The sequence below is a fragment of the Prorops nasuta genome, unplaced genomic scaffold, assembly GCF_024137725.1.
Source record: "Prorops nasuta isolate Cenicafe-Biocafe unplaced genomic scaffold, Cenicafe_Pnas_1.2 PNAS00018, whole genome shotgun sequence".
Taxonomy (NCBI): Eukaryota; Metazoa; Arthropoda; class Insecta; order Hymenoptera; family Bethylidae; genus Prorops; species Prorops nasuta.
Window position 1 is genome coordinate 2,133,121 of NW_027116815.1, and position 15,977 is coordinate 2,149,097.

The 15,977-nt window shown below is 35.2% G+C and overlaps 1 protein-coding gene across 1 annotated transcript; it reads left to right on the forward strand.

Moving 5' to 3' along the window:
- Positions 1-12,113: 12,113 nt before the first annotated feature.
- LOC136779892 (zinc finger protein 235-like) lies at positions 12,114-15,935 on the forward strand. Its single transcript, XM_066737814.1, has 5 exons — positions 12,114-13,851; positions 13,915-13,997; positions 14,056-14,371; positions 14,627-14,730; positions 14,798-15,935. Exons 1-5 carry the CDS (start codon positions 12,666-12,668, stop codon positions 15,488-15,490), a joined length of 2,382 nt encoding a protein of 793 aa, XP_066593911.1. The 5' UTR covers positions 12,114-12,665; the 3' UTR covers positions 15,491-15,935.
- The last annotated feature ends 42 nt before the right edge of the window (positions 15,936-15,977 follow it).

Genomic DNA, 15,977 nt, shown 5'->3' on the forward strand with positions numbered 1-15,977 from the left:
TCATCTGAATAAGTAAATGCTAAGCTGAAATTCCAGCTTAGCTCTGTTTAATGATTCGGACCCAAAAACTTTCGTTAAAGTTACAGAATACGGCTAATACGGGGTCTGGCCAACTTGTGATCTCTCTCCGTCTCTCTTTCACTCTCCAACCAATTAGATTCATTTGCTCCCACCATGCGCTTTCAGACTTCTATTCGAGTTGAGACTACTTGGGTCACTTGGGACGTCTTGCAAGAAACACCCTGTATAATAACTTCTTAATTATTTGCAAGCGGTTGTAAGTATAAGTTACTGGCAATTTTGAAGATACTCTTTATGCCTAATAGCATATCTTTATAATATCATTGTAGCCCTAAAAATCACCATTCACCACCCACAATAGTAACTATAATCTCGACCCTTGTATCACTCTTATCTCTTCTTATCTAGCTGCCTAGCCATTGCTGTAGCAATAACATGGGACACAGAAGACACAATAAAGATATTCCAACATACTTAAATACTTGAATCATGCTTAAATAATATCGTGGCTGATTAGTGAGTAACACTCACACTCTAGACACTCTACCCACTCTAGTGCGTAGCGTAGTGCTAGAAAATTTGGATGGATAGGGGCTTAATGGGATCCCTCATATATTTAATAGAGCGGAATCTGAAAAACATGTAATGATACGGTACCATTCGATGACCGACTTAAAATTGATCATGCCGTTTAGTGACGTTGTGAGTAATTCTTTCTAGTAAAATAGTTACATTTTTGAAAAACCAAAAAAATATTTCAAGTTGTTTTAGGTTTTTTTTTCTAAATTGTCTGACTTATCAGAAAGAGCATTTCACGACGTTGTTAAATCATTATAAAAAGTTTAAAATTAGTCGTCAAATAATGTCGTATCATTGACACGCGTTTTCGAATTTCCCTCTATAATTTCCGTATGAGAAATCTCGTTAATAGAATCCATTGAACTACGAAAATCTGAATTGCCTAATATCTTTTACACAATTCTAAGAATATTAACTTTACTCTTAGGGTCAACTTTACTCGTTTTACTGTTTAATGGAGCTAAAGAGTCCTTTTTTGAGAATATCTTTTGGAAAAAAGAACCAAATGCACCAACCTAAGTTAAACTTTGGTTAAAATAGCATAGTTAATATAAAAAGAACTATTGTTTAACCAGATTTTATATATATCGAATTAAACCTTCGTTAAATAGTTGGTGGAAATGACCTTAAATAACAATTTTATTTTTCGCATTTTTTAAAACATTGACAAATTTAATAAAATGAAAAGTTTTAGGATCAGTTACACCAACTATTTAATGAAGGTTTACCTTGTTAAATTCTGGCTAAACAGTTGTTTCCGTTACATAAACTATACTATTTTAACTAAAGTTTAAGGGCGAGGATCTCAGCTTAGGCCGAGTCCTACCAAAGTTTAATTAATTAAATTAATATAGTACACGTAACATGAACTGTATCACTAACAACCAGTAACTACCAGAGATGAAACGGGAGATTGCTCATGGCATTGTCCTAAAATAATCCTTGCCGGTAGGCGGCGCTGATGTTTGTTAGAAGTCGAAAATTCCATAAAACCACTAACGTCATCTGTCGGACGCGAATGGAAAGCACTTTGTTAGGCACACACACCATTACTGTGGTGCGAATGCGTGTGCAACCTCCTTCGGTTACCATCGCTCAGCTTCGGACATCTTCGCTATACATCGAGTTCGAGAGAGAACGGCATAGTTTTATCGGATCTCTCTCTCCCTCTCGATCTAACTTTCGTTTAGCCGAAGAGCCGAGTAAAATTCCTTTTCGTCCTGCTAGGCCAGGCGATAGAGCATTTTTGCATGACATAAATACTAACAGCAAACCGCCTGTGCGATTATATAGAAGGGGGTGCGTAGATTAATGGCTATTTTAAATCTCTATTGACTGGCCTATTGAGGCTTCTGCTCTTAATCGTTGCAAGCATTAACACACACACATGCGTGCAACTACGTTAATTATTAATTATCAACATATTATAATTCTTCGCAGGGTCAAAACTATTCTTAAATTTAAAATTTCTATGAAAGAATGACAAAAATATATTTTTCTAGGAAGGTAATTTTTTCGAGGTACCTTCTCTCCTCTAGATCCATTGCTTTTTGCTAAATCAGGGGCACCTCGCGAAGGCTATTGCAATGGTCTTGAACGGAGCAGAGGCTATGTTTGTTCCTTTTTGCTTGATTTAAGTTTTAATTTATTTTTAATATACAAATAATTCATATATATTTAGAAAGAAAAAGGCAAAAACGAACAAAACTCATTGCGCGTAACTCCGTTCCTGAGCATGTTTGCTCTTACCCCCTGGAAGGGAGGGGAAGGGTAATAAAATTTGGAAATGGGAACCTGAAAAAGAAAGCCTACCTATCACCGAAAGCTATAACGCCTACCTATAGTACGCAAAGCTAAAAAGCCTACCTATATCGAAAAGCTAAACCTGAAAGAAAATACACACGCACGCAAAATATGATAACGCAATTGAAGAACCTGAAAAGAAAACACACGCACGCAAAATATAATAACGTAAACGAAGAACCTGAAAAGAAAACACACGCACGCAAAATATAATAACGTAAACGAAGAACCTGAAAAGAAAACACACGCACGCAAAATATAATAACGTAAACGAAGAACCTGAAATGAAAACACACGCACGCAAAATATATTAACGCAACGAAGAACCTGAAAGAAAAAAACACACGCACGCAAAATATAATAACGCAATGAGAACCTGAAAAGAAATCCTGCCTAACACCGAAAGCTATAATGCCTACCTAAAACGCAAAGCTAGGGGGCCTACCTATATCGGAAAGCTAAACCTGAAAACACAAGAAAAAAAGAAAAATATGGTTTTAACCGAAGAAGGACCGATTGGAAGCTACCGGTAGCTTCTCTCGGTCATTCTTAGGTTAAATAAATAAAATCCACAGTTTTACCCGTGGGACTCACTCGTTCGGCGAAAATCCAACGATGGTCGAGCTGCAGTCTGCGGGAGATGACGACGATGACGGAAACGGCACTCCCGATATTTAAATAATTGTATTATTTCGACGCGGCGCGACGCGCACTTTTTAAACGAGACTACATACGCGACGCGGATATTTAAACAAATTAAAAATCGCGGACGCGGAAGATTAAAAATTGCACTCGCGACGCGAAAGTTTCAAACTGTACTGCGAAAAATCGGGTTTAAAAATTCACTCCGCGACGCGGACGTTCGATTCGCGCACTTACACCTCAAAGTGAGGTCGCCCACTATAACAAAAAGAAACAAAAAGAACTCCATGTTATTAAATTCTATCTATTTGATTGTAATTGGATGTTTATTTCTAGCTTGAAAAGAAAAATAATGTACTTACAGGCTATGAGAGTCCTTGAGGCTGTTGCCCTTGGCCGCTGCATCCACCAAAACGATGCACTACCACAACACTCGCGCCGCGCACTGTCTTTATTTTCGATTTTTTTTCGAACGTAAATACTTTAATTTTAATCACACTATGCATATTTCACTATTGTATTCATTTAATTAAACCCGCACTGCGAAAAATATCCTCAATTAATGAATCATTTTTCATTATAACAATGGTTAAGTTTCGTTAATATAACAAATAAATTCATCGATTTAATAACGAATAGTTCATTACGTACTAAACTATTCGTTAAATGAATCAATGTATTTCTTATATTAACTCACTTTTTTCATTCTTATAACAAAAACTTGTTCAATTATTTCAGTATTTTATGTGGGGTATAATTAAAGAATCACAATAATAAAACTACACTTGTGTGATTAAAATAAAGTATCTTTAATTATTATTATTCGCGAATAATTAACTGGTTGTCGATGATTACGACGAAAAAAAAACCGGCGCGCGCGATTCACCGACAACCACCACGTGTAGATTCGGAAACTGAACTGCCACTTTTGACAAGCAACGTGCTCGTCCAGAAGTGACGTAATCGAATCTGATTGGCTGGAGATTTGGCTACGCCAATCAGTGCGATTACTGACTTTCGGTTTGGATGATTTAAAGATGGGAGCCATTTTGGATTTAAAATGGCGACTGCTGATTAATTATCTGCATTTTTATAACCAATCAGCGATCAGCATTCTAAATTCAGCAAACAATTAAGCATTAAGCGTGTTTAGACAGCTTAGCACTGTGATAGCGCTGCTTAAAATTAAAATGCGCCATGATTGATCTCGAATTAACAGAATTGACCAATCATAATATAGCGTTAAGGTATTTGGATTGCTAATAAAAATGATTTTCTTAAAATGAAACCAGGCTAGCAATTGGCTAGTTTTACTGGCAAGTCCATTTAGGCAGACACTATGCAAAAAGTATCAGGCAAACGCCGCATAAAGCTAAAATTATTCTTAATTTTGTGGCTTGTCCTTTCATAGAATGAAAAAAGGCCTATTTATTCTTAAAGGGATCCTTCAGGCTCTCGTCGTAAGCCGCAATAATGAAAAGATGAAACGACTTGAATGTTAATCTACACATAACGTCGTATCATTGCCCAAAAGTTTCAACTTAATAGGTGCTTTCGAGGATTCCCTTAAAAATAGACAGAAAATAAATTTTATACATAGGCCAGGCGATAGAGCATTTTTGCATGACATAAATACTAACAGCAAACCGCCTGTGCGATTATATAGAAGGGGGTGCGTAGATTAATGGGTATATGTTTTTCACTCGAGTTTCGTGTCCGGCTAATTGTTATAAACAATTTAATGCCAAAAAATCGCATTTTTTTCAGTTTTTTGCTTGTAACTTTTTATCTAATGGAGCAATCTTAATGCCCCCGCGAAATAAAATGTAGAGCATTAAAATACGAAGAGATTGCCGGGTCAAAAGTCCTGATCGGATAATTAGCAGCGGAGAAAAATCGGAAAAACCGGAAAATTAGGCGTTTTTTCAAAAATTCATAACTCGGCCATTTTTTGAGCTGGAGCACCGGGCTTTTGGGAAAAAGTAGAGAATTGTAGGTAGTTTATGTGTGCAAAACCCTATTACTGTGAAACAATTACTTTAGTCATAGCAGCAGTTTGAATTTTCGAGAGCGCGATTTTCGAGCGAGGCTGTATGAAATTCTGTTGGGGTGATTTTAATTTTGAAACCAGATTTGAAAAGTTGACATCGTGCCCTACAAAACTGCAATTTCAGTTTTTCGATAAAATGCTTGTAAGTGGGTGAAAAAGCTACGTAAAGTCGGCGAAAAACGGCCGAGCGCGCATATATCTTCCCCGCCGCCGCCGGTCGGTCCTCCACTCCTCGACCGCGCGAGCGCGCTCGGCCGTTTTTCGCCGACTTTACGTAGCTTTTTCACCCACTTACAAGCATTTTATCGAAAAACTGAAATTGCAGTTTTGTAGGGCACGATGTCAACTTTTCAAATCTGGTTTCAAAATTAAAATCACCCCAACAGAATTTCATACAGCCTCGCTCGAAAATCGCGCTCTCGAAAATTCAAACTGCTGCTATGACTAAAGTAATTGTTTCACAGTAATAGGGTTTTGCACACATAAACTACCTACAATTCTCTACTTTTTCCCAAAAGCCCGGTGCTCCAGCTCAAAAAATGGCCGAGTTATGAATTTTTGAAAAAACGCCTAATTTTCCGGTTTTTCCGATTTTTCTCCGCTGCTAATTATCCGATCAGGACTTTTGACCCGGCAATCTCTTCGTATTTTAATGCTCTACATTTTATTTCGCGGGGGCATTAAGATTGCTCCATTAGATAAAAAGTTACAAGCAAAAAACTGAAAAAAATGCGATTTTTTGGCATTAAATTGTTTATAACAATTAGCCGGACACGAAACTCGAGTGAAAAACATATACCCATTAATCTACGCACCCCCTTCTATATAATCGCACAGGCGGTTTGCTGTTAGTATTTATGTCATGCAAAAATGCTCTATCGCCTGGCCTATGTATAAAATTTATTTTCTGTCTATTTTTAAGGGAATCCTCGAAAGCACCTATTAAGTTGAAACTTTTGGGCAATGATACGACGTTATGTGTAGATTAACATTCAAGTCGTTTCATCTTTTCATTATTGCGGCTTACGACGAGAGCCTGAAGGATCCCTTTAAGAATAAATAGGCCTTTTTTCATTCTATGAAAGGACAAGCCACAAAATTAAGAATAATTTTAGCTTTATGCGGCGTTTGCCTGATACTTTTTGCATAGTGTCTGCCTAAATGGACTTGCCAGTAAAACTAGCCAATTGCTAGCCTGGTTTCATTTTAAGAAAATCATTTTTATTAGCAATCCAAATACCTTAACGCTATATTATGATTGGTCAATTCTGTTAATTCGAGATCAATCATGGCGCATTTTAATTTTAAGCAGCGCTATCACAGTGCTAAGCTGTCTAAACACGCTTAATGCTTAATTGTTTGCTGAATTTAGAATGCTGATCGCTGATTGGTTATAAAAATGCAGATAATTAATCAGCAGTCGCCATTTTAAATCCAAAATGGCTCCCATCTTTAAATCATCCAAACCGAAAGTCAGTAATCGCACTGATTGGCGTAGCCAAATCTCCAGCCAATCAGATTCGATTACGTCACTTCTGGACGAGCACGTTGCTTGTCAAAAGTGGCAGTTCAGTTTCCGAATCTACACGTGGTGGTTGTCGGTGAATCGCGCGCGCCGGTTTTTTTTTCGTCGTAATCATCGACAACCAGTTAATTATTCGCGAATAATAATAATTAAAGATACTTTATTTTAATCACACAAGTGTAGTTTTATTATTGTGATTCTTTAATTATACCCCACATAAAATACTGAAATAATTGAACAAGTTTTTGTTATAAGAATGAAAAAAGTGAGTTAATATAAGAAATACATTGATTCATTTAACGAATAGTTTAGTACGTAATGAACTATTCGTTATTAAATCGATGAATTTATTTGTTATATTAACGAAACTTAACCATTGTTATAATGAAAAATGATTCATTAATTGAGGATATTTTTCGCAGTGCGGGTTTAATTAAATGAATACAATAGTGAAATATGCATAGTGTGATTAAAATTAAAGTATTTACGTTCGAAAAAAAATCGAAAATAAAGACAGTGCGCGGCGCGAGTGTTGTGGTAGTGCATCGTTTTGGTGGATGCAGCGGCCAAGGGCAACAGCCTCAAGGACTCTCATAGCCTGTAAGTACATTATTTTTCTTTTCAAGCTAGAAATAAACATCCAATTACAATCAAATAGATAGAATTTAATAACATGGAGTTCTTTTTGTTTCTTTTTGTTATAGTGGGCGACCTCACTTTGAGGTGTAAGTGCGCGAATCGAACGTCCGCGTCGCGGAGTGAATTTTTAAACCCGATTTTTCGCAGTACAGTTTGAAACTTTCGCGTCGCGAGTGCAATTTTTAATCTTCCGCGTCCGCGATTTTTAATTTGTTTAAATATCCGCGTCGCGTATGTAGTCTCGTTTAAAAAGTGCGCGTCGCGCCGCGTCGAAATAATACAATTATTTAAATATCGGGAGTGCCGTTTCCGTCATCGTCGTCATCTCCCGCAGACTGCAGCTCGACCATCGTTGGATTTTCGCCGAACGAGTGAGTCCCACGGGTAAAACTGTGGATTTTATTTATTTAACCTAAGAATGACCGAGAGAAGCTACCGGTAGCTTCCAATCGGTCCTTCTTCGGTTAAAACCATATTTTTCTTTTTTTCTTGTGTTTTCAGGTTTAGCTTTCCGATATAGGTAGGCCCCCTAGCTTTGCGTTTTAGGTAGGCATTATAGCTTTCGGTGTTAGGCAGGATTTCTTTTCAGGTTCTCATTGCGTTATTATATTTTGCGTGCGTGTGTTTTTTTCTTTCAGGTTCTTCGTTGCGTTAATATATTTTGCGTGCGTGTGTTTTCATTTCAGGTTCTTCGTTTACGTTATTATATTTTGCGTGCGTGTGTTTTCTTTTCAGGTTCTTCGTTTACGTTATTATATTTTGCGTGCGTGTGTTTTCTTTTCAGGTTCTTCGTTTACGTTATTATATTTTGCGTGCGTGTGTTTTCTTTTCAGGTTCTTCAATTGCGTTATCATATTTTGCGTGCGTGTGTATTTTCTTTCAGGTTTAGCTTTTCGATATAGGTAGGCTTTTTAGCTTTGCGTACTATAGGTAGGCGTTATAGCTTTCGGTGATAGGTAGGCTTTCTTTTTCAGGTTCCCATTTCCAAATTTTATTACCCTTCCCCTCCCTTCCAGGGGGTAAGAGCAAACATGCTCAGGAACGGAGTTACGCGCAATGAGTTTTGTTCGTTTTTGCCTTTTTCTTTCTAAATATATATGAATTATTTGTATATTAAAAATAAATTAAAACTTAAATCAAGCAAAAAGGAACAAACATAGCCTCTGCTCCGTTCAAGACCATTGCAATAGCCTTCGCGAGGTGCCCCTGATTTAGCAAAAAGCAATGGATCTAGAGGAGAGAAGGTACCTCGAAAAAATTACCTTCCTAGAAAAATATATTTTTGTCATTCTTTCATAGAAATTTTAAATTTAAGAATAGTTTTGACCCTGCGAAGAATTATAATATGTTGATAATTAATAATTAACGTAGTTGCACGCATGTGTGTGTGTTAATGCTTGCAACGATTAAGAGCAGAAGCCTCAATAGGCCAGTCAATAGAGATTTAAAATAGCCATTAATCTACGCACCCCCTTCTATATAATCGCACAGGCGGTTTGCTGTTAGTATTTATGTCATGCAAAAATGCTCTATCGCCTGGCCTAGCAGGACGAAAAGGAATTTTACTCGGCTCTTCGGCTAAACGAAAGTTAGATCGAGAGGGAGAGAGAGATCCGATAAAACTATGCCGTTCTCTCTCGAACTCGATGTATAGCGAAGATGTCCGAAGCTGAGCGATGGTAACCGAAGGAGGTTGCACACGCATTCGCACCACAGTAATGGTGTGTGTGCCTAACAAAGTGCTTTCCATTCGCGTCCGACAGATGACGTTAGTGGTTTTATGGAATTTTCGACTTCTAACAAACATCAGCGCCGCCTACCGGCAAGGATTATTTTAGGACAATGCCATGAGCAATCTCCCGTTTCATCTCTAGTTGAGTTCGGAATTAAACTCTTTTCACTCCGACGGAGCTTTCCCTAGAATTCCCTATTCACTCCGTCTAGTAATTCTGTGTCCGGGAGCAAGTTAGAGAGTGAATAGGGAATATGGAAGAGCTGTGATAGCTAATTGCTATTCTATCCCCACTTCTAAAAGGAAAATAGGGGTAAGGATAAATAAGAAATATTGGCACTAATTGGGAGCTCCGTCTGACTAGTTTAAGCGGGAAAGAAGCAAAATTGACAAATGTTGGTTTCATTATTTTGGAATTAAATTTCAAACGTTTGTTTATATAAATCTATAAGGGCCTGATAAAGTAAGTGAAATAAAATTTAAAATAATACAATATCGTGTATAGTTAAAAAATTAATCTTTTATTTCTTTTTAACAGTTGTTATGAATAATGAATTTAGTTCGTGTAGACTCTACCAATTTTAATTTAATTTATTTTGATAAAATAAAAATGGATGTCCTACTGCAAGAAAAAAGTAGTGAGTAGTTTATAAAATTATATTAAAAATATATGCAGGGATAAAGTTGCTACTGGAATTTTTCATTTTTGCTGTACTACTAAATTATTGCAATTAATTGAAAGAAGACAGTTATCAAAATAAATTAAATTAAAATTGGTAGAGTCTACACGAACTAAATTCATTATTCATAACAACTGTTAAAAAGAAATAAAAGATTAATTTTTTAACTATACACGATATTGTATTATTTTAAATTTTATTTCACTTACTTTATCAGGCCCTTATAGATTTATATAAACAAACGTTTGAAATTTAATTCCAAAATAATGAAACCAACACTTGTCAATTTTGCTTCTTTCCCGCTTAAACTAGTCAGACGGAGCTCCCAATTAGTGCCAATATTTCTTATTTATCCTTACCCCTATTTTCCTTTTAGAAGTGGGGATAGAATAGCAATTAGCTATCACAGCTCTTCCATATTCCCTATTCACTCTCTAACTTGCTCCCGGACACAGAATTACTAGACGGAGTGAATAGGGAATTCTAGGGAAAGCTCCGTCGGAGTGAAAAGAGTTTAATTCCGAACTCAACTTCTGTAACTACTTAAAATAGTATAGTTCACGTAACGGATACTATACCACTTTAATTAATTATACTTTGGTAGGACTCGGCCTTAGGGTGAATTTCACCAATAAGGTCTAACTTAGAGTGATATAATTCACGTCACAGGAACTATATCATTTTAAGATAGAATTTTTGCCTGCCGACTTAAAGTGGTATAGTTCCTGTGACGTGAATTATATCACTCTAAGTTAGACCTTACTGGTGAAACTCACCCTTATTTTCAGCTCATTAAGCTAATTTTGCTACATTATACGTCATGTGAAATATAGAAACATTAACGTAATGAGCTGAGAGGTCCTCGCCCTATGTTAACTCGGATTGGTGGAATCAGTCCTTAAATAAGCATAAGCTGGGCCTTGTTCCGTTATTGACTGTTGGTGCTTTTCGATTAGGCCCGGTCTTCAAGGTCCCAATTAAGTTAATTATGTTATAATAAATGTCACGTGGAATATATTTAAAGTATTTCGTATGACATATTTTACGTAACATATAATATAGCATATTAACTTAATTAAGGCCTGTGTAAGACTGGGCCTTAGCCTAAAAATTGACACAAGCAGACCCAAATGGTACATTGCATTATTGCATATCACACAAACGGTACATTTATGTCCGATTTAAGTCGATTTTTAGGCTAATTGGGAAAAACCCTGTGAGTTCTGAAAATCTGAGTCGGCGACAGTTTACCTAACGGGTTTGGAATTTTTATGTTGCGCAGTTGGCAACAGTGCGATATGATATTATACATAGTGTGGTTGAAACTATACCTAATACTACTACTACACTTGGCAACTCTAGCTGTTAGGCGGCTTAGGCCCGGTGTCACACACAAGTCTTATTTAAGTTAAATCAAGCTAATTATACAGGGTGATTCTCTAATGGCGGGACATAGGAGATTGGGGTGTTAGGTTAGTTGATTATAGCACCCGCAATGATGAAATCCAAGAACCCTGATTGGTCAATATCCTATAGTGCCAACTTAAAATAGGCCATTACCAATAGTTTGATACAAAAAATGAGACCCATCCGCCATTTTGGTGTAAAAGTTTTTACACACTTTTCGTAAATAGAAGCAGAAGGAAATGAATGAGCTGTCAAAAGTAGTGATTCCGATTAATTTGTGATAAGTGTAACTTTGGCAAATAAAAGTGATGATTGTAATAAAAAGAGGAGATAGGGAAGAACTTGGTTTTCATAAAATTTGTTATTTAATGTATTAACCATGACTGACTCAGGGTGAGTCCGACCAAATCCTGTAAGGTAAAATTTTACAATGTAGGATTGCCAATTTGCTGTGAATTAGCCAATCAGCATACGTATTTTCGAAAAATTGGCAATCCTACATGGTAAAATTTTACCTTACAGGTTTTGGTCGGACTCACCCTCAATGAGAACTTAAATATGTATTCTTTGATGGAAATGGATAACATCTGATAGGTCATTGTGTCCACTGGTATAACAAAAACTTTGAGTTTGTTGTTACAAAAATACACTTGATTATTAAAGAAGATGGAAACGTTGTAATGTAAGGCTTTGACTGAACTCATTGAGTCAGTCATGGTTAATACATTAAATAACAAATTTTATGAAAACCAAGTTCTTCCCTATCTCCTCTTTTTATTATAATCATCACTTTTATTTGCCAAAGTTACACTTATCACAAATTAATCCGAATCATCACTACTTTTGACAGCTTATTCATTTCCTTCTGCTTCTATTTACGAAAAGTGTGTAAACACTTTTACACCAAAATGGCGGATGGGTCTCATTTTTTGTATCAAACTATTAGTAATGGCCTATTTTAAGTTGGCACTATACGATATTGACCAATCAGGGTTCTTGGATTTCATCATTGCGGGTGCTATAATCAACTAACACCAATCTCCTATGTCCCGCCGTTAAAGAATCACCCTGTACTATATTATATGTTACGTAGAATATAGTATAAATAGCTCGATTTAACTTAAATAAGGCTTGTGACACCGGGCCTCAGGCCGAGTCAGTCAGGCCCGAAGCCTCATGCAGTTGAAGTTCGAGGCTGTCAGGGTGTTTGCACTTTGCACTTTGCACTTTTGCAGTTCAAGCTTGGCAGCCTGGCAGGCCTTGCCTTGAGCTTTAGTTAGATCCGTTTAATGGCAGTACGGTATACATACAGCGTACATACAGTACAGGCAGTTACATACACAGAGGGACGAGGATATGGTCATGGAGTGGAGTCAATGGAGAGGTTTATGGGTCAAGATCATACCTAACCTTAGTATTTCAAGATTTCCGTAAACCAAGTCTTAATGTCTTTGATTTACATGCTATTAACGAGAATCATCATTGTAGAGCAAACTATTACCTATTCTTAATGAATAAGTTATTTAAAATAGAATATATGATTTGATCTAACTACGTAATTTTCGTATAAATAATATTAATTGTAAAATGTGTGCTCGATTGTTAACATGTCCTCTTTGTTCACAACCTGGATTTTTAAATTTGGATGCTTTACGAGCAGGTCTCGTAAGTGTATCAACAAGACCCTTGGGTTGTCCTGTTTGCAATGAAATATTGCTTGGTATAGACAAACTAACCATTCACTTATTCAGTCATACAATTAGTTTAAACAACAACATTAATGAAGTACCAAGGACAATCAATATTATCACTAATGCAAATAATTTAACTAGTGGTAACATTCAAGATAGCTCTTTTGAAGACTGGAATGTACAAAAAACACAGCAAATTGAAAAACAGAAAACAATAATATTAAAATCAATTCACCCTGTAAATAATTTAATAAATATTGAGAATAAACCAACCAATTTTACCAGACCTGAAGCTGAGATTTGTCACCAAAATCCACAAGTTTTGTTACAAACAAAGTCTTGTGAGCAGGGGCAAACAAATGTCTTTCAAATAACAAATTGCAATCACATATCTGAAAATATAACAAAGTCTTCAAAATTAGATATTACTTCACAATATTATTTTGATAATAATGTAAAAAATTTAAGTTCTCAAAAAATAAGCCAAGAAAATTTTTCAAACTGTGGAACTAATTGGATACAAACTTTACCTCGACTGCCTTGTGAAAAATCATCTGTATTAACTGTACAGACAGAAAATGTGCAAAAGCCTAAAGAGTCTGAAGAGAGTAATACAGAAGTTCCATCCATAAATTCAGTTACAAAGTCAACAGAATTCTCTAACTTTCAAAGCTTCTCTTGTGTTAAGCCAAATCATATTGAGCCAGTAATAGAGAGTGTAAATAAACAACCTATATTATATAATTCAAAAGCTTCTGTTGCTTCTGTTAATGTGTTAGGTTTGAACAATCCAGAAATCCTAAATGATTCAAGTACAAAGGATATACAAAATTTAAGTAATTCAGAAATTATTAATACTGTTCAATGCTCAGAGCGCTGTAATATTTGTGGTTTCCAATTTTCTGATCAAAGCATATTAATTTTGCACAAGAAGTTAGTTCATATGATAGATGAAAAAGATTGTAATAGTAAACCTGAAGATTTCCTAAAAAGTTATCCATGTCATTTATGTTCAAAAGTTTTTAAAATGAGAGGCAGTTTAATGGTCCACATGAGAGTGGCACACATAGGATATAATTCAGGTAATGAAATTGCCTATTCTTTCATATAGCAAAGTATTTACTTTTTTCTTATTATTTTTATAGAAATGATAAATAAAAATGGAAAGTCAACTGTTGCTGTTGAAAATGGATATAAATGTCCTACTTGTGGAAAAGGTTTTAAGAAGGTATATTATAATTCTTTATTGTCTTTTACTATATCTAAAGCTGTTATTACTATATTAGGAACAGCATGTGGTACAACATTTAAAAACCCATGAAGGAAAGCAGTGGGAGTGTAATGTCTGTAGTAAAATGTTTACAACAAAATATTTTCTTAAAAAACATAAGCGGTTGCATTCAGGAGAAATGCCTTATAAATGTAATATATGTGATAAAACATTTACTTTTCAACAGTCATACCATAAGCATAAATTATATCATATGGATGATAAGCCACATACTTGTGGAATTTGTAATAGATCTTTTAAGGAGCTTTCTACTTTGCACAATCATGAGAGAATACATACTGGGGAGAAACCTTTTGCCTGTGAAACATGTGGTAAAAATTAAATATTATAAAGTGTAGTAATATAGAATAGTATGAGTATGAAGATTGTAATTAAATGCATGATTTATTCTTTTCAGTTTGTACTAACAACCTAAAATCCATTACTTTAATGATGCAGTGTGTATATGTTGTGTCATAATGCATGAGTTAACTATTTTACATTGGTAAGTGGTTTAAAGTTTGCAGAGTTCTTTTCAATATTATCATAACTTTATATTTAGACATACTTGTGTAATTTTTTAATAGGAAAGTGCTTTCGGCAACGAGTTTCATATTTAGTGCATAGAAGAATACATACAGGGGCTATGCCTTACAAATGTTTAAAATGTAGTAAAAGTTTCAGATACAAGGTATAGTTTATTGAAAGTTACTAAACTAATTATACAAATTAATTTTTAATTTATTGGTTACATATAGGTGAGTCAAAGGACCCACAAATGTATAGCCCAAAATCAATCAGAAAATTCTGCCAAACAAACTGATGATCTTGATCAAACAATAGAGAAGTCTGATGCAAATACTAGTAATGATCTCCATACATCACAAGAGACAAACCAATCACAACAACCATATCAACCGGATGAAACAAACCAATCAAGTCAACCGATTATATATAATGAAGATAATAGATATGTATTAATTATTAATGCACAAGGTCAGCATGTTTTAAGAAAAGAATCTGATATTGAAAATACCAAGTCACAATTTGAAAACTCAATAAATGAGTTCTCCAACATTAATGTGGTACCTGATGCATATAAAGGGACGTGGACTTCGTCTCTTAAAGATGATTCAACAACGAAAATACCATTAGAAATTTCTCCATCGCAATCTGACGAGACTTTACCAACTATTCCGAACACACCAATAGAAAGTAGCGATAGCGTATTCCCGGTAATTGTGCGAACGCTTGAAAATACATCATTAGAAGAGAAGGAAATCTTGTTAGATTCTTGCAACAATTATAAGCAATCGCATGGAATGCAAATTAACGAAATCAGTACTAGTCCTTCAAGCAATTTTACTATTAATAATAACAATTCTAGTCCCTTACAAACTATAAACGAAGAATCGTTAAACGAATTACTTAGGGGTATTAATAGAGAATAATTTAAAATAGTACTAACACAATTAATTTATCATTTTATTTATACTTATATAGAATTTGTTTGTTTTATCTGCACTTCCTGCACTTTCTGTATATTTATCTTTATTCTTGATTTAGTTTGACCCTGTAATAGTCATAGATCTGTTCTTTTTTGCTGTCTGTTCAACTAGTGCAATAACTTAGAGTGAGAAAACATGTTTATCTTATTTCAACTACTTGCACCAGTTCGACAGTGCATCGAAAAGGAACAAAGCCCATGTATGCAAAACGTGCAGAAAGTACAGCTAATATGAACAGATATCTTTTTTTGTCGTGTATATACATAAATAAACAGGTAAATATATATTTAAGCCAAGAGATGCTTTGCACAAATATTTTTTAAATAAATCTAGATAAATGTATTTTTTGAAATATTGTGCTAAATAAAATTGTATGATAGGTACGAGATGCATGGGAGTATTATTTTTATTCTTCATGATTATTTACATT

Excerpts from the sequence above, each read along its gene's own strand:
- LOC136779892 (XM_066737814.1), top strand. The coding sequence starts at position 12,666 with ATGTGTGCTCGATTGTTAACATGTCCTCTTTGTTCACAACCTGGATTT. Across the intron at positions 13,852-13,914 it reads ACACATAGGATATAATTCAG|AAATGATAAATAAAAATGGA; the intron begins GTAATGAAATTG and ends TTATTTTTATAG. Across the intron at positions 14,731-14,797 it reads GTAAAAGTTTCAGATACAAG|GTGAGTCAAAGGACCCACAA; the intron begins GTATAGTTTATT and ends GGTTACATATAG.